Source organism: Hyperolius riggenbachi, chromosome 1 (genome assembly GCF_040937935.1).
Source record: "Hyperolius riggenbachi isolate aHypRig1 chromosome 1, aHypRig1.pri, whole genome shotgun sequence".
Lineage (NCBI taxonomy): Eukaryota > Metazoa > Chordata > Amphibia > Anura > Hyperoliidae > Hyperolius > Hyperolius riggenbachi.
In genome coordinates this window covers 611,938,580-611,963,894 of record NC_090646.1, presented here as the reverse complement: position 1 = coordinate 611,963,894, position 25,315 = coordinate 611,938,580, and the positions used below count along the sequence as shown (strand labels likewise).

Below are 25,315 nucleotides of genomic sequence, written 5' to 3'. Positions count from 1 at the left end.
ACCGTAACGTCTGTGTTTACTACTGTTTTCAATAGAAATCATTTTTAGACATTCTTGATAGTTGTCCTTTGGTTACAAACTATGGGATGGATAGTGAAAAAAAAATCACCAATATTCATCAAAGGCACAAAGCAAGATATGAAAAACAAAGGCAGAAAAGACAAAATAAAATATATTAGATCCCATATATTTTAACACATAAAACTTCCCAAATACAATTCTTTATATTAAAATGGTCCGCTTCGTGATGTGCAATTTAGAGGTAAATCCATCATTGGGGAGGGGCTTGAAAGAGGATGGGGAGGGGCTTAATAGAGGGCAAGGGGTGGGGCTAAAAATGATGAATCTCTGGCCTGCTGTTTTATACAGACCAGGCAATATTTATATAGCCAAAATAGAGTACCTCTTCTTCTGCATCCCAAATGCCTGTAAAGACAATGTAGACGTCTTTATTACATAATATAAAATATCCTGATTCAGTCTCAATAAAGATAAGAGGTGGTGTATAAAATCCACATTTATACAACATTTCTGTTCTGTACATAGGAGTTCGGGTAAGCAGGCATCCCTTGAGGTACAGTGGAAGAATACTGAGAGGAAAGATGGCCGCCGGTCACATGATGTAGGTCCCGTCCTTGTAGTATTTGATGGTGTCCATCTGCTGTGTCATGACTAGGACTTCCTGGAAGCCGGTGCTGAGGCCGGACATGTGCTGGAAGTAGGCCTCCTTCTCCACTTGGATGGTGAGGTTGCTGACTCCAGCATCTTTCAGTACCGATGACACCTGAAACACACACAATTCATGGAGGACGTTAGAGGAATTGTGGTCTTCAGAAAAGTCTCTAATATATATTCCTAATCCTCTCCTGATTGGGTTTAAATAAACAAAGCCTGCAGATTTGCCTTGCCATGATCTGGAAAAGGAGAACCTTCCCAGAAAGCTCTATTCCAGGCATGAACAGAAAAAGGTTTATGTAGCTCTGCTGTGACTGATCAGGTTGCAGCATCACCGGACGACGGGTGCAGCATGAGTAGCTGAAATCTACACCCTGGCAGGAATAAGCGGGACACAAACATGCCGTATATTTCAACAAGCGACATCCGGAAGAGGTTATGCGCTTACGGATCGCACTGACTGAAATCTACGCCATGTTTGGAACCTGTAATTCCTGCCATGGTGTAGATTTCAATCATCCCTGCCGCTGCAGCTACCTCGCTCAGCAGTTTGCATGACGGCAGAGCTCCCTGAGCCAGTCAGGAGCCGATTTTATTGGATCCTGACCCCATGATCACTGCAAGCCAATCTCAATGGCTCACATCAATGACATGTTCAGGAGCCAATGAAATCAGCTCCTGATTGGCTCAGGGAGGTCTGAAGTCATACAGACGGCACAGCGAGGGGGCTACAGTGACGGGTGAATGGTGGGTCAGTGCGGCGTGACAAGGGTAACCAAGAAAGGTGGGGGAGAAAGGTGTGGGAGAAAGGAGAGTGAGAGGAGGAGAGAGGGAGTGTGTGTGTGTTTTTCTTTTTTACATAAATAAGGTCACAGTAACCATACTGCCAGTGTCCCTGCAATTCACGGATTACATTTTTGTTGGAATATAGTGACTCTGTTCTTACACTTCGCTATTTCAGAATTTATCTGTGAATAAGAATGGAGGTAGACAATAGCCTGCACTGTGTTTCATTTCAAATCTGGTAAAAAGGGCACAGGAGCCCTTATGGAAAAAAAGGCGCTATGGTAAAAGGCGCTATTAGCAGCAGCAAATAGAAATTTGGGTGCATGGCAGCGACCATTTACCATTTTAGCTGCAAACACTGTCACTTGGCGCCCAATTACCGGCAAGCACTGCAAATATCCGCAACCCAGATAGAATTGTGGGTGCCGGGGAGGAAGAAATACAAATTAGGGCATTGCATATGGAGGGGGGTTAGGTACCACCGGGCAGGGGGGGGGGGGGGGGGTCTTAGGTTTAGGCACCACCCGGGGGGAGGGTCTCAAGGTTAGGCACCACCCAGGAGGAGGGTCTCAGGCCTCATTCACACTATGAATCCTGATCGGACGTGTTGGATTTAATCGAATCGTAAATAAAATCGTAATCGAATCGCACAAAGAATCGTATTGTGTAGATGGGGCTTTAGGGTTAGGCATTGGTAGAGGGAGGGTTTGTGTGAGTAGGGTTAGGTTAAAGGGAACCTAAACTGAGAGGGATATGGATGTTTCCTTTTAATCAATACCAGTTGCCTGGCAGTCCTAATCCCTTTGGCTGTAATAGTGGCTGAATCACACACCTGAAACAAGCATGCAGCTAATCCAGTCTGACTTCAGTCAGAGCACCTGATCTGCATGCTTGTTCAGGGGCTGTGGCTGAAAGTATTGGCAACACAGGATCAGCAGAAGAGTCAGGCAACTGGTATTATGTTAAAAGGAAAAATCCATATCCTTCTCAGTTTAGGTTCCCTTTAAGCCAAAGTAAAAGATTTGTAAACATTATCAATATTTTACTATGGAATCAAGCAGCAGAATATCGCTAAAGTAATATTCTACTAGTGGCAATTCCCTGCGCCCTTTTTTCCAGGCGCCTTCATTTCATCTATGCGTTTCATTTTAATGGTTCTAAAGTTATTTTAACCACTTGCCGACCGCACACTCATAACGTGCGTCGGCAAAGTGGCAGCTGCAGGACCAGCGACGCAGTACTGCGTCGCCAGCTGCAGCCTAATTAATCAGGAAGCAGCCGCTCGTACGAGCGGCTGCTTCCTGTCAAATCACGGCGGGGGGCTCCGTGAATAGCCTGCGGGCCGCCGATGGCGGCTCGCAGGCTAGATGTAAACACAAGCGGAAATAATCCGCTTTGTTTACATTTGTACGGCGCTGCTGCGCAGCAGCGCCGTAAGGCAGATCGGCGATCCCCGGCCAATCAGCGGCCGGGGATCGCCGCCATGTGACAGACCACATCCTGTCACTGGCTGCACAGGACGGATAGCGTCCTGTGCAGCCCGGAACACCAGGGGGAGGCAGCAGGTAGGAGAGGGAGGGGGAATTTCGCCGCGGAGGGGGGCTTTGAGGTGCCCCCCCCCGCCACCCACAGCAGGCAGGAGAGATCAGACCCCCCCAGCACATCATCCCCATAGGGGGGAAAAAAGGGGGGCAATCTGATCTCCCTGCCTGCACCCTGATCTGTGCTGGGGGCTGCAGAGCTCACCCAGCACAGATCAATCAAACCAGCGCTGGTCCTTAAGGGGGGGTAAAGGGTGGGTCATCAAGTGGTTAAGGTTTTCTCAGCAGCCAGATTAGCTGACAATGTGTGAGTCCCATCTATGGCCCCTGTGGTATCTCACCTGCTGGATAATCCTTTGCTCCACCACATCAGACATCACCTGCACATGTATGGTCCCGGCAATAAGCGTAGCCGAATGGCGCCAGAAATGTGGATCCCGGTAAGAGATTAGACCGTCAATCTTGGATATCTGAAAGGAACATTTAAGAATTTCACAATAGGAGTACTTCCATGAATTTTCAGCTTCTACGAGGGGTAACAGAACATATGATAACTGAAGGGTAAACCAGTCATTACAGTGACATTTTATTTATGTATTGTATTTATAAAGCGTCAACATATTACATACACTAAAACCAAACTTTAGCAGTTAATGTGGATAACTATATGAACAATAAGGAGATGGGCTAAGATGCAAATTTCCACTAAACCAGAAACAGAAAAGAACGAAGCTTATTTACAAAATGAAAACTGTGACTAAAACTCCAACCCTTTCTACTGACTGCAGAACTAGAACGGTCTGCTGTTATAATGAATGCACTTATTCAGCATGCTAGCTCCCTCTGGTGGTCAACTGTATTACAGCAGAGTCTGGTACATGTACAAGGAAAGATCCGCACTGGTCTATAAAAAACGCAGTCAGTTCCAAGACACAGAGTGAGAGAGCCCTGCCCTTGCGAGCTGACAATCTAAATGTTCTGTAGTTCTTTGCAACCTATCATATTCTCTTTTTCATTATTTTGGTGCAGGTTAAAGCAAAGGAGAGGAACAAGACTATTGACTGAGGCCAACAATGATATGTATAATGTTAGACTTTTTTGTAAGTTTGTTCAGCTTTCTTACAGGTCAACTACCGCAAAAAAAAAAAAAAAAAAAAAAAAAAAAGGAAAAAAAAAAAAAAGCGTAAAAATGTAACCTACACATATACAAAATGTAGATATAGCCCAGAGTAAAATGCAGTATAAATTACTTGTTATGTTGCTGTCACTTATAGTAGGTAGTAAAAATCTGACAGGTTTTGGTCAATTTTTCTGCTCAATCAAGCAGACCATGAAATCTTTCATTGAATAGATTGTAAGTTTCTAAGTTTTATCAACCAAAAATGATCAATACTAAGTGAAAGAACCTCTATGGGTCAGGCTGGAACATTTCCGTACATTGTACATGTATCTGATGGGTTTTTGAGACCTCTTAATTCTGATTTCACTGAATTTTGCATGTGAACATTAACCCAACTTCAATGCGCTTTTCTAATGACACTCACATCGGCTTTCATTACACAATTTGCTCTTGCAGCGATTTTTGAATCGGTAGTGGTAAAAAACAAATCAAAACTCAAAACGTTCATAGTGTGAGCCGGCCCTTATGAGTCAAACTGCAGAGCGCTTTTTGATCAGTCAGCGCTGTTTTTTTTTTTGTTGTTTTTTTTTTTACAAACACTCCCATTGACTTGCATAATTTTACTGCAATTTATTTTAAAACGCAATGCTGACGGATCAAAAACCGCTCTTCAATGTGTCTCAGGCCTTCCAGGAGAGGAGTTGAATGATTTGGTCACTATATCACTGAGGTTCTCTGTCCCTCCCTTTATAGGATACCAAACTATTATCTGGGTTTGTTTTTTTGTGTTTCTTTTGTTATTTCGGCTCTATGAGCATCTTGAAAATCTTCAATAAAAATTCTCGTTTATAAAATCAAAGACAAAAAAAATAATATCGAAATCTATTAGCACATGAATAAGAATGAATAAGACACAAGTGACTCTGAATGGATGTTAATATCTGCAGCAGGGAAATGGACCAATCACAAGCTTTCTCCTCCACATCACTCCTGTAGGATGCACCCTGCATAATCAAATTTCACCACATCTCAAGCAGGTTCAGACGCTCTGCCACTTTACCTTCTCCAGAGCGATGTTCAGGGCTTTCTCTGTCTCGGGCGGGGTCCGCAGGAGGATCACCTGGCAGGCGTCCTTCAGCAGAGGGACAACACTTGCAAATATCAACACAGCAATGAAGAGCGAGCACAGCGGGTCAGCGATGAGCCAGCCAAACTGGCGGATGAGGATTGTGGAGACTATCACACCCACACTGCCGAGAGTGTCTGCCAGCACATGCAGGAACACGCCTGAGGAAACACAAACAGCAGTCACATCACAACAGGAAGTAGAACTGAACCACATGCATAATGTGGACCAGCCAATCAGAGACCTAATGTGGCTGGATAGTGTAATGGTTAAGGGCTCTGCCTCTGACACAGGAGAGTCTTCCTAATCAGTAAGCTAGCACCTATTCAGTAAGGAGTCCTTGTGCTAGCCCCCCCAACACTGAGCCTCTGTGGATACAGAAGCTTCCCTCTTCTTTGGCATCTGTTTTTTGACACAAGGTTCGCCTCAGGTACACTTTAAGGCTCTGTCCACACTACATGCGGTTGCCGAACGCAATCTGCGGTCCATGCTCCAGTTTTCTAAACCGGAAAGTATACGGATGGAAACCGGATCCGTGCTGCACTTTTTGCAGCACGTTTCCATTCCGTTTAGGTTTTTACAAAGCTATCCGTGTTCGCCATGCTGGAGGGGGGGGGGGGGGGGGAGGGGACTGTGGGCACAGCGGCGGGGAGGGGGGGCCCTCACCTGGGTCCCCCCCCCCCCCCCCCCCCGTCCCCGCTCCCCCTCCAGCTATGTCCAGTGTGTGAATCAGAGTCGGAGAGGTATACAGAACAACAGTTGCTAATACATGGCCCTTGTGCTCTGTGGTTCGTAACCTACCTCCCTTCAGCATACCTGGGAATAACTTTGGGGGTGACGTAGAGGGGAGGAGTAGGCAATGTGGATCTCCCTCAGTTTCTGTGTAGAGGGAGATCCGTTTTTGCATTGCCTGCCACTAACGCTCCGTGTATCCGGGGTCCGTGAAGTCCCGACAAGTCCGACCCCCTCCGTTGAGTTTTTTAAAGGGGATCCCCGGATCGCCCATGGATCCATTTTTTGTAATGGGTAAAGACGGCTGCTATTGTGATTGCTTACTGTGTGATTGCAGTAAAATGAGATAATCTAGAGGCGCTAATGGATGTGTGAAAATTCAGTTCTTGCTTTGTGCAGACTTCCACATCAATAGTGCAAACACAGAAATAGGAATTCAGGGTAGTCATGTAACAGAAAGCATATACTGTTGCCATGGTGTCCAGCAAAGTTTATGAGAAAGTTATAGCAACCATAGAGTGAAGCTGAAAGACAAGATTTAAAGAGGATCTGTAATGGCAATAAACCCCTCTGGAGTATAATTATCTCGGGAGGGGAAGCCTCTGGATCATAATGACGCTTCTCCCGTCCTTCACCGTCCCTCCGGTCAATTGCACGGGTCCACCGAAGTGCGGCGAGCTAAATATTTACCTACTGCGATCCTGGGCAGGCGCACTAGCGGCTTTCTGTTCATGTTAAAGTGAACCTCCAGACTAAAAATCTACTCAGCAGCACTGAAAAGGTTTGGTGTTTCTTTAACAGTTTCACAGCATCAGAACTTTGTTTTTCTTACCCAAGCCTCATTTTTAGCTGCAAAGAAGAAAACTTCCTGGGCATTTTTCCCCTGATGCTGTGCAAAGCATGATGGGATTTCTGATGTTGTTCTCCTTCTGCTGTTTTGGTGCAATTTTTTATTTTTTAATTTGAGATTTGAAGCCTAGCGCGCAGTTGGGAGGGGTGATCAGGACACAGGACAGTTGGAAGTGTGTCTCATACTCCCTGTCACCTCCTTTCAACCAAAAAGATGGCTGCCCTCATGAAATCACAAACATTTACCAGTTCTTTTAAAAAAGGGTGGGTAAGAGATTATATTACCTATCTATTTTAATTAACATAACCAATGCAACTTAGTGACAGTACGTTTGTTTAGGCTGAAGTTCCCCTTTAAGTCGGAAATAGCCGAACCCAATTGGATCCGCTCTACTGCGCAGGTGCGAGTCCTTTTGCGCCTGCACAGTAGAGTGGATATGATCGGGTTCGGCTATTTTCACGCTGGATTCCCTGAAGCTACAGTTAGAGTCCCTTTAAAGGCATTCTAGAAAATGGCTTGTGTGCTCAGGACATGTTATATAGATTTTTTGTATCAAAGTGGAGATATTCTGTAATGTGTCCATCTTTGTATACATACCACGCATGTTAGCATTCATTACTCCTTCACCAGAGCCGTGGGAGTGTCCGTGGTTGTGAGTGTGCCCATGATCGTTGTGTGAATGGCCGTGTCCATGCCCGTGACTGTGGCTATGCCCGTGGTGAGAGTGGCCGTGATCATGTGAAGAACAGCTGCTTCTGGATCCCCCATGGGAGTGGGCGTGACTGAAGGCACAGATCCCAACAAGGTTGACAAGAAGACCTCCAACCGAGACTGGCTGTGACCAGAGAGGAGAAAGTGATCAATGTAAGGATGAGGCAGGAACAACACTCATGAATGTTGGGAGAAAAAAAACAAACAAACAATAAAACACAGCTGTTACTTGCGGCAAATAAACGGCACTAGCTAAAAGTACTGTATTTTTTTGGACTAAAGGACGCTCCTGACCATAAGATGCGCCTAGGTTTAGAGGACAAAACTAGGGAAAAAAACATACTAAACCTGGTGCGTCCAGGGTGCAGGGGCGCCTTGTGGATGTTCTCCCCCCAATTATTATGCCCGCTTGTAACTTGTGTCCCCTTAGTCCTCCTCCATGCCCCTTTGCCCCATGTGTTCTCCATTGCCCCCCATGCGTCGTCCTCCTTGGCCATTGTCGTTGCCTCGGTTGCCCTCAGATTAGGTGAGACACGTGCCTGCTGCTAATTACTCTTCAGGGGAAAGGGGGGGAAAGGAGAGTGGAGGAAGACATGGGTACAATACAGGGAGTCCCGACTTCGCTGCAGGTTAGTAGTTCATAGCAGTGGGTGTTCATATCTGTCGGTGGGACTCCCTGTATTCGGAATATAAGCCACTTCTCGCAGCCATTTTGGGTACCTGGAGTCGGAGGTTTCATAAACTGAGGAGTCGAATGATTATTGTACCACAGCCCTGTTAAGTATTAGACTAAGGAGTCGGAGTTGAAGTGTGAGCCATTTTGGATACCTGGAGTCGGAGGTTTTATAAACTGAGGAGTCAGAGCTGGAGTCAGATGATTTTTGTACCATCTCTACAGCCCTGCACGTTACTCATATAAAGTCAGTGTCTGGAACATATCTAGAGAGCCTATTTACACAGCCATGACTTTGAAAGGACTTACCGTTAGCATATCTGTATTTATGTCTGGAGGATCAAATATTCTGGCAACAGCTTCAACAAACACAAAGAATGCGATCACTGCCAAAAACAGTCCATTGATGAACCCAGACAGTATTTCCACACGGCCGTACCTAGAACAGGCCATGAAAAGTTAATGTTACGCCTCTCAATGACAAGCCTGGCCTTCTACATTATATATTAATATATGTTTTACGGAGGGAAACTTAAACACAGAGTCTAATATGTATAAGAGTTTCATTCTGCCACTTCGTCTTCTTCTGAATTGCAACTGTGACAAATATGCCTTTCTGATTGAAAAAACAAATAGAAAGTAATGACCCTTTATAACCCTTCAAGCACTTACGCCCCATCTACGTGATAAAATTCCACGTGCGATCGATCGAATTTGATTGGATCGATTACATCCAACATGTCCGAACGGGATTCGATCGATAGTGTGGTCGATTTTGCATTGATAACTAAACAAAATCGATCACACTATGAATCAAATCCCGATCGGACATGTCGGATTTAATAGATCCGATCGAACTCAATTGATCGCATGTGGAATTGTATCGTGTAGATGGGGCTTAAAATTTTAGCAGGAGCCTTCCTCTCACTTTTTCTCAGCTGTTTTGGCTTCTATTTACTTTTCAGGAATTCCACACGCTCATTTTATAGATATCACTAGTTTTTCTTTTAACTCTTTGACCAATTTTCCACTAGGGTGACACACCAGTTACCAAATCGGATGCAGCAATCACTGTTTGAGTCACTAGCCATCAGGCAACGGCATAGGGGAGGGAGGGGGGCATTACACACCAGTTAACTTTATAGGGGAATGAGTGAGGACCACTAAACACCAGGGAACTGTATAGGGGAGGGGGGACCACTAGGCACCAGGGAACTGTATAGGGGAGGGGGGACCACTAGGCACCAGGGAACTGTATAGGGGAGGGGGGACCACTAGGCACCAGGGAACTGTATAGGGAGGGGGGGACCACTAGGCACCAGGGAACTGTTTAGGGGAAAGAGGAGGGCACTAGACACAAGGGAACTGCATATGGGTGGGAGGGGCACTAGAAACAAGGGAACAGTAAAGGGCAAGGAGGTGGGCCATTAGACACCAGGGAACTTTGTAAGGAAGGGGGGTGGTCACTAGTCATTAAGGTTGGCTCACAACTTGGGCCCAGTGTTCAGTTTCAGACCACTTTTCATTTGAGTTGGTCCCCTATAAGGATCAAAATTTGACGTCATGACGGAATAACAGGAACCGATGCTTGGCTGCAGAAAAGCGTTTAGCATAGGGTAAATGTGCTGCCCGCAGAAGCTTGTGTGAACCAACCCTTATCCTTTCATAAGCAAGAAACAACTGTATTTGCACTAGATTTGGATCACTTCTTCCCCCAATCCGTTCCTGCTGGCCAACTAGCCATAGGTACTCTAGGTAGGAACTTCCATAACTACATTAACTTACCCATAAGAGAATATCCGAGTTGCCTTCCATCGGGTTATTAATGCAGCAATGAGTCCCATGACCAAGGCGGAGCAGTCAAACAACATATGGAATCCATCGGAGAGAAGGCCTAGACTATTGGTCCACACACCATAGAACAGCTCTACAAACGTGAACGCCTAAAAGGACACCAACATTACAGCTAAAATAAAGTCATGATAAAAAAATCCAAACAACCTCTTTCCATATTCCACTACACAATTCATGCATAATAAATACAAAGGTTGCTGATGTATAAACCTTGTTCAGGGTCTATGGCTTACAGTATTAGAGGAGGATGATCAATAGGACATCCAGGCAATGTGCATTGTTTAAAGTGGGCCTGAACTCTTGCACAGGATAGAAGAAAACAGAGAAATACACCCTGTATGTATTTAGAGTTTAGCCTGTCTATTTTCCTCCTCATCTGTGACTAATTACAAGCGTAATTTGATCTCTCAGCTGTGTCAGCACAGCAAACCTCGGCAGAGCAGCTAATTTGAAAACCCAGGATGTTACTCCTATGTCTGCTTCCATGAAAAATAGGAAGTAGTCACACTGCAGATGTGTTGTGGGATTTCTATCAGCTGTAAGAAAGAAATGTTTTTCTGTACAGGTTATTATGCTGTTGCTTATCTTTTAGAGCAGAGAGGAAGTTCTGAGTTCAGGTCCGCTTTAAAAGGAAATAAGTCAAGTAGATTGCAGTATACTAACCAGATTTAGACACAAGAAATAGAAGATTTGCCTTGAATCATATTCTTCAAGGATCTGCTTGAGTGAATCCTTTAGAAACTTGGGCATGGATGGGGATGTGCTGTGCAGTGTGTCGCCCATGAAGTTATACAGAGGAGTACCTTCCGGAGAATAACCCACCAGGGTCCCTTTCTGGCCCTTCCTGGATACCGAAGACAGGATGTTTGCAGCTGTGTGAAGATAATCAAATGTACATATAAATACAGTGCAAGGCAAGTGTGCATGTGAAAACCATTATGAACAACAGATAAACCATCGCCAACTGGAATGCCAATCTCCTAACCGGTTTCTGGACCGCTTTGGTAGAAATATACATCCTGCAGGTAGCTGCACGTCTCTGACAGGATGTAGATTTCACCTTCCCCGCCACGCACACCCGCCCGCCGCTACCGCCGCTCTGCTCCCGCTGCAATCCACTCGCCCTGCTGTCTCTATGATGGCAGAGCTGTATTAACAGGTCAGGAGCCGCTCTCATTGGCTACTGACCGCGTGATCACTGTGAGCCAATCACATTGGCTTACATTGATGGACAGCGTCAGGAGCCAATGACCAGCTCACACAGCTCTGCCATCATAGCGACGGCAGAGAGAGGGGCCTGCGGGGATAGAGGAGCGTCGTAACCGGTGAGTGTGCCGGGTGTGTGCGGCGATTCGTCAGGAGGGGCCATTTTTTGGTACCAGCGGTCTCTGGTCCATAAGGGGCCAGAGACTTGCTGTTATGTAAAGGGTTAAACAAATAACCTCAAATAATGACGAGCTTTATGGTAAAGTGAACGATCAGTTTTAAACAGAAATTCCGTCAGAGTTTGCTGGGCGATGGAATCTGCACATGCGTGTACCGATCTTTATCTAACAATATCAATACACACTGTTGGAAATAAACAATTGTCATTCAATCTGTTTCAGCAAGATAGACTGTCATTGGCAACCGTCGTCTGTCATTGGTCATTAGATAACCGTGTGCAAAAAAAAAAATCACAAACGATCATTTAAATTAACGATCAGTCGTTTTGTAGGAGACTAGGCATTATTTTCACTGGCTTCAGGACGCTCAGTAACCATTTTGCAGAGATCACCTGACAGGACTAAAGCGGAAACCACCTGTGATAGATTTCAGAATGTAAATCATGGCGATCAAAAGATTATACAATAGGCAAACACCGACTAAATACAGTAATTTATTTATCGCATTGTTTTCACTACAGTTCCTCTTTAAACCTCATACTGAAGGAACGCTGTAAAGATAACTGCAGCAAAAACTGGACCAACCAACCAATCACATCGCAGCAGCTCACTGAAGCAAGGATTCTGCCTTCATGGCCTCTGTGGCTGCTCTACTTTTGCTCAAGTTTTCTTTACACCTGTTTTGATTCATCTAATCCCACTGTGTTGTTCAGCCTTGGTGATCGGAGATTAATTAGACTTCTACAACACTAAACAAGAACAAAGTAATTACTTCTCCTGAGACTAAAGCTGCATTTACACTTGAAAGAGTATGGATGGACAGTTTCCCATTGTTTCTACTTCTGTTTCCCTCCCCCGCCAAAATCAGTAAACAGAGCATTATTCGACATACAAAAACAAATCTAAAATGATTTTCTCTTGTTTAATCACAGCCTTGGAGGTAGGCATGAAAGTAGGCAATAACTTCAAGACACATGAACTCCTTTTCCCCGCAGTAGTCAAACTTTTGAACTCCCCCCACCCTCACGTTCTTTCCCCCCCCCCCCCCCCCCCAAGGGCAATCAGGGATATACTGTCTAGAGAAATGGTGCCATCATACTTTTACTTTTTCCAGGAAAAGCTGACTTCGTGACTTTTAACTTAAGTATTTGATTTTTCGTAATTCTTCTTACTTGGGATGCATTAAAAGGGAAAAAAAAACTCGAGATGCAAGCATAATATTGCCCCTGTTTAACTCTCTAGTAAGGCCACAGCTGGAATATGGAATTCAGTTCTGGGCACCACATTACAGGAAAGATATTGCAGTTTTAGAGCAGGTGCAGAGACGAGCAACAAAATTGATACGAGGGATAGAAGGTCTCACTTACCAAGAAAGGTTAGATAAACTGGGTTTATTTAGTCTAGAGAAAAGACGCCTTAGAGGGGATCTAATTAATATGTATAAATATATCAGATGGCAATATAAAAGCTTTGTGGATGAGCTTTTTGTCCCTAGGCTTTCACAAAGGACATGATCTGTGCATGGAGGAAAAACGTTTTAGCCATTTATTTAGGAAAGGGTTCTTTACAGTAAGAGTGATTGAGCTGTGCAATGCATTGCCACAGGAAGTAGTTATGACAAATTCTATATCTGCATTTAAAGGGGACTTGGATGTTTTACTGGCATTGAAAGACATCCATGGCTATAATTACTAGGTATTGCCCAGTAGTGTTGATCCAGGGATTTTATCTAACTCCCCCTCTACTCTAAGCCACGCAATGTGCCAAACCCAATTCCGGGCACGACCCATTCGTATGTCTGCAGTGTGACCCCCTAATGTTATTGGTGTCAGTTTCGCCCCTCCCTGCTGCTGTTTTCATGTTTTTATTTTCATTTATAAATTGGCTCTTTTCCCAATACGGCCACAAACCGCAGAACTACTTCCGGGGTCGCGGTCATAATGACAATAAAAAGAGCCGATTTATAGATAATGGAAAAAAAAACCCCAAAAAAACAAAAAACATGAAATTGGCAGTGGGGAGCGGTGGAACTGACAGCAATAACATTAAGGGGTCACACTGCAGACATACATAGGTTTATACATATGTACTGCGGCACATGTCCCGGCTCACTCTCTGAACAATGAGGCGGGAGAGCCACACAGACGAAGGCACGGAGGGGTGGGGTTATGTAAAAGAGGGCGACAACAGAGAGAGATGGGCGGCAACAGGGCGGTCAAGGAGGGAAGAGCTCTGCCTCAACCTGAATCAATATCTCTGGGCCAGATTTATCAAGAGTGTCTGAGACAAAATATTGGTAGGTTTTTAGAAATCCGTGCAGAACTGTCTCAGACATCCTAAGAAATCATTACATAGTGCAGATTCCTTCTAAAACTTTTGTAAAATAGGAGGAGCTAGGAAGGTCTCTCAGACAGTGCAGTGTGTGAGGGGAATTGCTGTTGCAGAGGTAACCAACACACCTGCTTTATTGATAGTAGCAGGCTCTGAGGAGGAATTCAGCCCTTCACAAATCATGTCTAGCCTGCACTCTGCAATCATGTCTAGCCTACCGCTCTACATCTGTAGAACTGCTTTTGAGCACTTCTTAATCTGCGCCAGTTTCAGGATAGATTTGCCCTTTTCTTAACTGTAGTGCAGCTCTAGAAATTCATGCTAAATTGCCACTATTACCTGTAATGATCGGTGTCAGCACACAGAGAGAATCTGATTATTGATGATCTGCAGAATCATCAACAATACAGATGTATACCTGATTATGGATGATCTGCAGAATCACCAATAATACAAGTATGACTAACCTCTGGACACCTAATAAAGAGTAGTGTTTGGTGTAACTGTAGGCTATCTCCCGAGGAGCGGGGAGATATTGGCAGCTCGGCCAAGAACCACCTGAGGGGCAGGTGGCCCTGGGCAGTGCAGAGACTATCTCCTTGTGAGAGCCTGGCAACCAGGGATATCTAGTACACTGTACTGCAGCCAGGGAAACTCCAGGGGAAGAGGCCACTGGCTGCTAACAGGCCGGACCCTCTGAGGAGCAGGAGTCCTAAGTGCAGCTGACACTAGGTGGAATGGTGTCACTGCTAGTACAGATAGACTGAGCACTCAAGGAGTGAGTAACAGCCTGGAAGGTCGGGCAGGCCAGGTCGGCAACACACAAGCAGATGAGGTACAGAGACAGAAGACTGATTCGGTAACCGGGTACAGGCAGGGTCTGGCAACAGGTAGGCAGATATGCAGAGGTACCGAATCAGAAAGCAATAGAGAAGTCGACAGAGCAAATAGTCATAACAGAAATAGAACAGAATCCTAGCCTGAGGTGTGAGGTCCTTGGTCTCGACACCCAGGAACTAGTTTGAAGTATAACACAATAATGACACAGTATTCCTAAGCTTGGGTGTGAGGTCCTTGGTCACGACACCCCGGAACTGGTCTAAAGTATAACACAGCAATGACACAGTATCCCTAAGCTTGGGTGTGAGGTCCTTGGTCACAACACAACGGAACTGGTCTAAGATATAACACAATAGTAATCTGGCTAAGTGTGAATTCCCAGGTCCTCCTGGTTCTATTACACTGTGAGATCTGACTGGTCTGAGTGCTTACACGTAAGTATTCGCAACGGCAGACAACCAGCAACTGACAGGCAAGATGTATACAGTGGGGGAAATAATTATTTGACCCCTCACTGATTTTGTAAGTTTGTCCAATGACAAAGAAATGAAAAGTCTCAGAACAGTATCATTTCAATGGTAGGTTTATTTTAACAGTGGCAGATAGCACATCAAAAGGAAAATCGAAAAAATAACCTTAACCACTTAACATCTCAGTCGTTTTCAGCTTATGCATCCGAGCAATGTTCACCTCCCATTCATTAGCCTATAACTTTATCACTACTTATCACAATGAACTGATCTATATCTTGTTTTTTCCGCCACCAATTCGGCTTTCTTTGGGGGGTACATTTTGCTAAGAGCCACTTTACTGTAAATGCATTTTAACAGGAAGAATAAGAAAAAAATGAAAAAATTCATTATTTGTCAGTTTTTGGCCAAAAAGGAAAAATCGAAAAAATAACCTTAAATAAAAGATAGCAACTGATTTGCATTTCATTGAGTGAAATAATGCTGCATACACACTTGAGATAAAAGTCTCTGGAAAAGGCAAGATCACAGACCAATTTTACCCCATTCCATGTAGTATGAGAGCCATACCTTCACAGTCTATTCTATGGAGCTGCACTCCCCATCAGATAAAATCTTTGCAAGATGCTGCACACAAAGATGCCCGTACACATTCAAAAGATCATTATCTGCAAAAGATCTCTTCCTGCAATAGATCCATTCCTTCAAAATGCATTCATAGTCTATGAGATCTGCAGATCATCATACACACCTTGTTTAGCAGGCAATCATCTGCAGATCATCTGCAGATCAGATCCACCAGGATGGATTTTCAGATCTGCAGATGATTGCCAGATATGCAGATGAAGTCTGTTAAACAAGGTGTGTATGAGGATCTGCAGATCTCATAGACTATGAATGCATTTTGCAGGAATGGATCTATTGCAGGAAGAGATCTTTTGCAGATAATGATCTTTTGAATGTGTACGGGCATCTTTGTGTGCAGCATCTTGCAAAGATTTTATCTGATGGGGAGTGCAGCTCCATAGAATAGACTGTGTAGAGTAGGGCTCTCATACTACATGGAATGGGGTAAAATTGGTCTGTGATCTTGCCTTTTCCAAAGACTTTTATCTCAAGTGTGTATGCAGCATAAGTTTTTGAACCCCTACCAACCATTAAGAGTTCTGGCTCCCACAGAGTGGTTAGACACTTCTACTCAATTAGTCACCCTCATTAAGGACACCTGTCTTAACTAGTCACCTGTATAAAAGACACCTGTCCACAGAATCAATCAATCAAGCAGACTCCAAACTCTCCAACATGGGAAAGACCAAAGAGCTGTCCAAGGATGTCAGAGACAAAATTGTAGACCTGCACAAGGCTGGAATGGGCTACAAAACCATTAGCAAGAAGCTGGGAGAGAAGGTGACAACTGTTGGTGTGATTGTTCGAAAATGGAAGGAGCACAAAATGACCATCAATCAACCTCGCTCTGGGGCTCCACGCAAGATCTTACCTCGTAGGGTGTCAATAGTTCTGAGAAAGGTGAAAAAGCATCCTAGAACTACACGGGAGGAGTTAGTGAATGACTTCAAATTAGCAGGGACCCCAGTCACCAAGAAAACCATTGGAAACACATTACACCGCAATGGATTAAAATCCTGCAGGGCTCGCAAGGTCCCCCTGCTCAAGAAGGCACATGTGCAGGCCCGTCTGAAGTTTGCCAATGAACACCTGAATGATTCTGTGAGTGACTGGGAGAAGGTGCTGTGGTCTGATGAGACCAAAATAGAGCTCTTTGGCATTAGCTCAACTCGCTGTGTTTGGAGGAAGAAAAATGCTGCCTATGACCCCCAAAACACCGTCCCCACCGTCAAGCATGGGGGTGGGAACATTTTGCTTTGGGGGTGTTTTTCTGCTAGGGGCACAGGACAACTTAATCGCATTAACGGGAAAATGGACGGAGCCATGTATCGTGAAATCCTGAACGACAACCTCCTTCCCTCTGCCAGGAAACTGAAAATGGGTCGTGGATGGGTGTTTCAGCACGACAATGACCCAAAACAGGCAACAAAGGAGTGGCTCAAGAAGAAGCACATTAAGGTCATGGAGTGGCCTAGTCAGTCTCCGGACCTTAATCCAATAGAAAACCTATGGAGGAAGCTCAAGCTCAGAGTTGCACAGAGACAGCCTCGAAACCTTAGGGATTTAGAGATTATCTGCAAAGAGGAGTGGACCAACATTCCTCCTAAAATGTGTGCAAACTTGGTCATCAATTACAAGAAACGTTTGACCTCTGTGCTTGCAAACAAGGGTTTTTCCACTAAGTATTAAGTCTTTTATTGTTAGAGGGTTCAAAAACTTATTTCACTCAATAAAATGCAAATCAGTTGCTATCTTTTATTTAACCACTTTGTCCTCCTTGACGTATAAAAACGTCAAGGAGGACAGGCGCGCTCCCGCGGCCGATCGCGCACGTGCACGCGCACTCCCGGCCGCGGAGTCGGTAGCCACGGAATCAATTTATCGGGCTATGGAGCCCGATCATTGATTCCTCTCCCCCGCTGAAAAAGCGACAGCTTCTCTCGGAAGCTTCGCTCTTTCTGAAGCTGTGTCTCTCTAAGCGTACATTGTACGCTTAGAGTGACGTCATGTAAAAAAAATCGAGATTGCCATCTTGTGGCCAAAAAGTAAAACTACAAGTAAATTCCCAAAAACATTACAATACACCAATATTTCCCCAAATAAAACACTTTTATATCCCACCCTCCCAAAAATGCCCACATAAAATGTTTAATAAAAAAAAACAAAAAAAAAACATTACTATAAAAAAAAAAAAAACACATATTTACCTAAGGGTCTAAACTTTTTAAATATCTATGTAAAGATGAAATATTTCTCTCTATTTTTTTTTTATAAGCTTGTAAATAGTGATGTATGCAAAACGGAAAAAATGCTCTTTTATTTCCAAATAAAATATTGTCGCGATACATTGTGATAGGGACATAATTTAAATGGTGAAATAACCGTGACAAATGGGCAATAACAATACGTGGGTTTTAATTATGGAGGCATGTATTATTTAAAACTATAATGGCCGAAAACTGACAAATAATGAATTTTTTCATTTTTTTCTTATTCTTCTTGTTAAAATGCATTTACAGTAAAGTGGCTCTTAGCAAAATGTACCCCCCAAAGAAAGCCGAATTGGTGGCGGAAAAAACAAGATATAGATCAGTTCATTGTGATAAGTAGTGATAAAGTTATAGGCTAATGAATGGGAGGTGAACATTGCTCGGATGCATAAGCTGAAAACGACTGAGATGTTAAGTGGTTAAGGTTATTTTTTCGATTTTCCTTTTGATGTGCTATCTGCCACTGTTAAAATAAACCTACCATTGAAATGATACTGTTCTGAGACTTTTCATTTCTTTGTCATTGGACAAACTTACAAAATCAGTGAGGGGTCAAATAATTATTTCCTCCACTGTATATAGTACAGCACTCCTCAGTGCCGCCCAGCACCACTCAGCCAATCACCCACTGCGCCGGGATCAGCTGATCGTCCTGATCAGCTGATCCCTCTCCTACTGGCATAAAGGTCCTGCCTCCCAGCGCGCGCGCACGTAGCTCTCCATCTGTGTGCACTAGAAGGCTCAGACGAACCAGACGCATGCTGCTGTGCGGAAACCGCCGGTCTGAACGCGGAGACAGCCGCCCCGCTGCCAGACCGCGCGGCGGTGTCTCCGCAATCCATTACATTATGGAATCATTATAGCGGAGTCATTATAGCAAAGTCAGACTGAATGCTCAGTCTGGGATTTTATCAGAGCCGATAACAAGCAGGCTGAGCAGTGAAGGATGAAGCAGAGAGCAGGGTAGGTGTTTTCTCTAATGTTCCCACTGATATATATGGTAAAATACAAGAGGGTGCTTCGTCTCTGGTACACTTTAAAGTTGGCAATATTGCAGGCAGCATATGGGAACTGCAAGAGGACACTGACCCAGCATACAGGTATGGTAGCCTTTAAGGCACATGCTGCTGCAGTCAGTGAAGATGGTACATTTTAGGTTACAGATCTACTTTAAAAGCCTGAAGGAGGAAGTATTGGAGTGATTCATTTGGAATTCAGATTCCAAACTGCAAACTGCTCTCACCAAATCACCCTCTGAGCTAAAATGCATCTTACATGTCATAGCAGCCAGTCAAAATGGTTTAGTAAATCAATGCTAAAAAACAAGAGGTAAACAGAGAGGTCTCCTCAAGTGGGACCTGAAAAATCTCTGAAGCTGTGTCACAAAGAAGCATTCTAGACGCCTTGACAGCCCCATCCCCGCTAAATGCAGCACATGTGGCAAAAGCACCACATCAATCCAAAATGGGAGCAATCGTTAACACTCTAAACCTATGGAAGGAACACTAGTAGCAATAAAAACTACTAGGCTATTAGCTTCCGAAATGGATTGCATGCAACAGCATTCTTTACTGAACAATTTCACCAGCGTTGAGGTTTCCTCTGCAGAAAGAGTGCCTACTTTACCTATGCCAATCAGCAAGCGAGTGCCAGTACAGCCCATTAATTTAATGGTGTATGTAGTTACAAATCACCACAAGCTTTTTCTCACTCAGCTATGCCTGCTATTGATTCGGTTTACTTTTCAGGAACCGGACTGAATTTGACACGCTTTACCTGGCTACACAACTTCTGAGTTACTCCTATCTGTATTATTGCCTGAGGAAGCGGGCTAGAGACCCGCGAAACCCGTTGCATTTGTTTTGGAGTACGAATTAAACCGTACATAGTGGCTGTGTTTGGTTTTGGGGAGGTAAGTCCACCCTTGCCCCCCAACTTTTATCTGTTTTTACCTATGATCAATTTGTACTCCGCTGGCGCCTGTTTCCATTGCAACTATTGTTATCCACCTGGTGGATGGGTGAACACCCCTTCTTTCCTTCTACAGAGAGTGACTTTTTAGCCTGAGTGGGGACAGGCCTAATATCCCCATAAGTGCTTTAAGCGGTTGCCTGAACCCGGCAACCCATACTTGTGAGTATATTTCTATTTGCTGCTACCTTGGCATTCCTTTATCATCAATAATACACTATTGGGGGCTCTCGATTGAGTTTTTTCCTTTTCTTTTACAGAATTTGCCAGGCTGTTCGACAAAATTGATAACACTTTTTTTAAGTCCTGCTGGAAAACAGGAGGGTACGTCAGACAACTTCCTAGTAGGGCTAGTACTGAAATGTATCTATGTTTATCTCATTAACCTCCCTGGCGGTATGATTCCCGCGGTCTTGCGACATCGTGACGTCAGAGGGAGTCCCGATCCACCCCTCAGCGCTGCCTGGCACTGATTGGCCAGGTAGCACACGGGTCTCGGGGGGGCACCCTTTGATGCGGCGGGTAGCGGCAAATCGGCGCGGAGCGGCGGCGATCGTGAGTAACACGCAGCTAGCAAAGTGCTAGCTGCGTGTATAAAAAAAAAAAAATATGCAGATCGGCCCAGCGGGGCCTGAGAAATCCTCCTGCGCGGCTTACCCAGTGTCCAGCACGGGGTTACCGCTAAGGAGGTTAAGTCACATGTCAGTTCAGGTGTGCTTTAAAGAGAACCCGAGGTGGGGTTCTGACAATGCAATCCACATACAGAGGCTGGGTCTGCCTATATTGTCCAGCCTCTGTTGCTATTTCAATCCCCCTAAGCCCCCCCCTCCCTGCGCTGATCACCCATATATCACAGCCGCGCTGCCGACACGCAGCGTGTCACAGCGGGCTGTGTTTACCTCTGTACTGTCAGTCTGCCACTCCCCCGCATCCTGAATAGCTCCGGTCCCTGTCCCTTCCCTCCCCGCTGATTGGAGGGAAGGGAAGTGGGTGGTACCAATGCACTATGGTACTATGCAGGAGGCGGGGGAACACGCAGAGTGACAGTACAGATGTAAACACAGCCCGCACAGTTCGGCTGTGATTTATGGGGGATTTCAGAGCGCAGGGGGAACATAGGGGGGATTGAAATAGCAACAGAGGCTGGGCAGTATAGGCAGACCCAGCCTCTGTATGTGGATTGCATTGTCAGAACCCCGCTCGGGTTCTCTTTAACCCCTAGGTTCTCAACATGTGGTAAGAGTACCTCTGATGGTTCCAGGGGGTACTCAGGCTTGGTATACTTAACCAAAAATAACAAATTTAGAGTTTTAGAAAATGATAAATCTTATTTAAACAACACCAAATTAGCATTTTATCTAATTTAAAGCAATAGTAAATGTTTTGAAGTTGTTTAGAACCAATTATGTATTACAAATAAATATATATTTGTCAAGGGTTACTTGTGATAATGTTTACTATGCTAGGGGGTACTTGGTGAGTATAGGGTTTTAAAAGGGGTACACACCAATAAAATGTTGAGAAACACTGGTTTAACCGATACGGGACCACGTGCAGTTAAATCTACTCCACACTTGTTGCTGCATAAGCCTAATGCGGCGCAGTTTTAAAGCCGCCATATCCTGTGCAAGGGACGTGATTGCGAGTCCCCGCAGGCAAAAAACTCAGCTTTTTTAAAGACAGCAGAGTTCAGTACCTTGGTCAGGAGATAATTTATTGATCACTGTAAGCCTATAAACCAATCACAGTGATCAGAAAGTAAAAATAAAAAAAAAAAAAAAAAAAAAAAAAAAAGGCACTGTCTGTTCACAGGGGGATGGGTGGGTTGTGCTTATTACGCATAATCCTAGCACAATTTTTCTCTTAAAATAGTTCATTTGTTTTAAATCGAACTAAACTCAGAAGTTCCTCTCTGCTATAGATTAGCCACAGCATGATAACCATTACGGGAAGGAAAAATTCTTCATCACAATTTATTGAAATCCCCCCCCCCCCCAAAAAATTTTTTTTATTAAAAAATGATTTGCTTGCATTTGCTTGGTTACACGTTTGCAGAGAGCACTGAAAGGTACAGTGTTTACTGTATGGATAGCTGTCTCAGCAGAGCTCCTGCAGTCTATTCATATTTGCTGATAATAACTCATTAGACAGGTTTATCTGCTTAAACAAACACAGAATAGTGAATTTATTCAACAACTGTGTGTGGAATTGTGTGCTGTGCAAGAGTTTGGGTCCGCTTTATTGAGACAAGCCAAGACTAGATGGTGTAAACAGTGCTGGTACCTTGCCACCCTTTTGTGAGTTCCCTATGCAGCCCCATGTAAAGGGGGCATCTATCTGAACAGGGGGGCATCTATCTAAACATTTATTGCTTTACACCAGAAACAGTACAAAAACCTGAAACCTCCCCCGATGCCAATGGATGTAATGTATCCCTTCTACCAGAAGGCAGCTCAGTACACAGGTGCAGTTGAGGCTAGAGGAGATCAGGCAGCCTGTGAATGGGAATTCTGGCCTGCACAGTGCAATTCCTCTGTAGGTCATACTTACACAACAAGAAGAAGATGGAGCTGACCACCACCCCTCCAGACAACACGTGCTCTGTGCTGGGCTGGTGCGCCGGCTTGTTCATGGCCCGCAGCTGGTCTGTGATTGGATGAGTCCAGAAGGTACCCAGCAGCAGAGCACTGATGGCTATGAGGAAATACCCGTAGCGTGCGCACTTTGAGATTTCCATCTTCACAGAGCAGACCGATTCCACGTAGAAATCCAGAATCATAACAGAGAAGATGACGGTGATGAAAGGCATTATGAGGGAGGACCAGGAGTCCACTTTACTCTGAAACACACAAAACACATTGGATAAGGATAGCGGGGGCCTATACAAGAGCGTTACACAGGGAAAGTGCTCCTCACACAGTTCATACAGATAAATGGCAGCTTCAGATTGTGTATTGGCGGCAGCGTTGCAGTGCAGCCCGTTAGTATGCGGTAATCCCCTTCTGGCTGGGATCCAAACAGGAAGTAATGCTCGCTTGCGGTCACTTCCTGTTTGGAGATACGAAGTGCACAGAAGTGTATTGTAAAAGTACGATCTTGCACCTGTGCGCTGCAATGTCAAAATTTTGGCAAACACTGCTTCGCCATAGATTTCCATGACTTCACGTCCGCCGCCAAGGTCACGCGGCAACGTCGGTTTGCGCTCGCGGTAGATCGGCGACTTCTGGCGCACCGCATGCTGTATGAAAGCACCCATAGGCTTTCATTAGCATAGCGGTAAGGTGTGGTAAAATGACCCACAGCACCCGTGTGAAAGGGCCTTTGAGCAAACCTAAAGAGAAAAGAAAAACTTTATGATATAATGAAGTGTATGCGTAGTACAAATAATGAATATAATTAATCGTAGTGTTATTCACACACGACTGCAGCCAAATAGATCAGCAGGGCTGCCAGGCAACTGGTATTGTTTATAAGGAAATAAATATTGCCGCCACCATACATCTCTCAGTTCAGGTGAACTTTAACTTACTGAATTTATTTCAATGAATGATTGTAACAAATGACAAGACAAGAGACAAGACAAGACAAACAACATTTATATTGCGCTTTTCTCCTGGCAGACTCAAAGCGCCAGAGCAGAGCAGCAGCCACTAGGGCGCGCTCTATAGGCAGTAGCAGTGTTAGGGAGACTTGCCAAAGGTCTCCTACTGAATAGGTGCTGGCTTACTGAACAGGCAGAGCCGAGATTCAAACCCTGGTCCCCTGTGTCAGAGGCAGAGCCCTTAACCATATTACACTTTATGCCAGTTACTAGGCAGGATGGGAGCTGCGGTCCAGAAACATCTATGTTCTCCATATAGTCCTATCTGTAAATGGCAAGCCCTGAAAAAGTGCAAAGTGCAACTAATCCCTGCTATGGGAAGCACTGCAGCTGCAATAATCCATAGCCTAATCTAAAGAAAAAAAAAGGCCGTAGAGATAACAGAGGTGGGAAATCTCCTTCTGCACGGCTGGCCAGCAGCATTATGTGCTCAGCATTCATCTAACATAAATGAATGGATCCTAGTGAGACTTCTCCTGACCTTCTTAGTAGTCCCAATCCAGCACTGGCACCCCGGAGAAACAGGCACCACAATATTGACATGTGTGCACCTACCACTGGCCCAGTAGCTGTTTAATGCTCGAGCTCTGGCAGAAATTAACCAATCAGGTCCGTTTTACTGCGCAAGCGTGAGTCATCTGTGCCTGCGCAGTAGAGTGGACCTGATTGGGCTTGGCAATTTACAGTGGAGCGGAAAACCTCCACTGCGAGGTGCACGGAGTTCAGGGGGACCCAGTGGTGGAACCTGAAGTGCGCTAGCGTGATCTGCCGACAAGCCCTTGATAGGACAGGAGCTCAACCACAATTACTTCCTTATATTATGCAGTGTACATAAAGCCAGACACTTGAGAAAGGACGTTCGCCTGGAACCTCATGCTTGTCTGCATTATGTACACTGCATAATAAAAGGAAGTCATCCGTAATTGTGGTTGAGCTCAGGTCATATCTGCTTTCACCACCCTGAGGGACCTTGGTGCTCCCACACCGCAAAACCTTAATTGGTGTAGCTTCCATCATTGCTATTTACGCAGTATGAAGCCCAAGCAGTGGAGAGCTGGAGGTGAGGAGGCCTTTTACAGTGTCTCCCTGTGTGCTACTAAAACGAGGCTGCCCTCCAAGCCGCCGTACACCAGCCTTCTGAAAAGTTTGCTGCAGTTCACCAGGGTTGATGGGATATGAACTAGATGCTACATGCACCCATTTTTCAGACCATGTAGCTAATGGTTTGACATTTTTCATTCAACCAAGTTAAACTTCCTCTCTGCTCTGAAAGATAAGCAACAGCATTTGAAGAAAAACATTCTTTGTTACAGCTGATACAAATACTGCATTAAAGCTGCAGTGTCTACTTCCTGCTTTCACGGAAGCAAAAACAATGTTAACATCCTGTGTTTGCAAATTAGCTGCTTTGCTGTGGCAGCCAGCTGACACCGCTGAGAGATCAAGTTAAACGGGTGATAAGTCACAGATGAGGGGGAATTAGACAGGCTTAAAGAGAACCCGAGGTGTGTTTAAAGAATGTTATCTGCATACAGAGGCTGGATCTGCCTATACAGCCCAGCCTCTGTTGCTATCCCAAACCTCACTAAGGTCTCCCTGCACTCTGCAATCCCTCATAAATCACAGCCACGCTGTGAGGCTGTGTTTACATCTGTAGTGTCAGTCTTAGCTGCTCCCCCACCTCCTGCATAGCTCCGGTCCCTGCCCCCGTCCCTTTCCTCCAATCAGCAGGGAGGGAAGGGATGCAGGCGG

General features: G+C 44.9%; 1 protein-coding gene across 1 annotated transcript in view; it reads right to left on the bottom strand.

Annotated features, from left to right (window-relative positions):
* Positions 1-156: 156 nt before the first annotated feature.
* SLC30A5 (solute carrier family 30 member 5) overlaps positions 157-25,315 on the bottom strand; it is a 44,275-nt gene continuing 19,116 nt past the window's right edge. Inside the window, exons 9-16 of the mRNA XM_068250087.1 lie at positions 22,513-22,801; positions 10,732-10,940; positions 10,000-10,157; positions 8,524-8,653; positions 7,428-7,665; positions 5,183-5,409; positions 3,344-3,472; positions 157-784 (exon numbers count right to left, since the gene is read on the bottom strand). Of these exons, the coding sequence (XP_068106188.1) occupies positions 614-784; positions 3,344-3,472; positions 5,183-5,409; positions 7,428-7,665; positions 8,524-8,653; positions 10,000-10,157; positions 10,732-10,940; positions 22,513-22,801 (1,551 nt within the window). The 3' untranslated portion in view covers positions 157-613. The remainder of the gene's footprint in view (positions 785-3,343; positions 3,473-5,182; positions 5,410-7,427; positions 7,666-8,523; positions 8,654-9,999; positions 10,158-10,731; positions 10,941-22,512; positions 22,802-25,315) is intronic.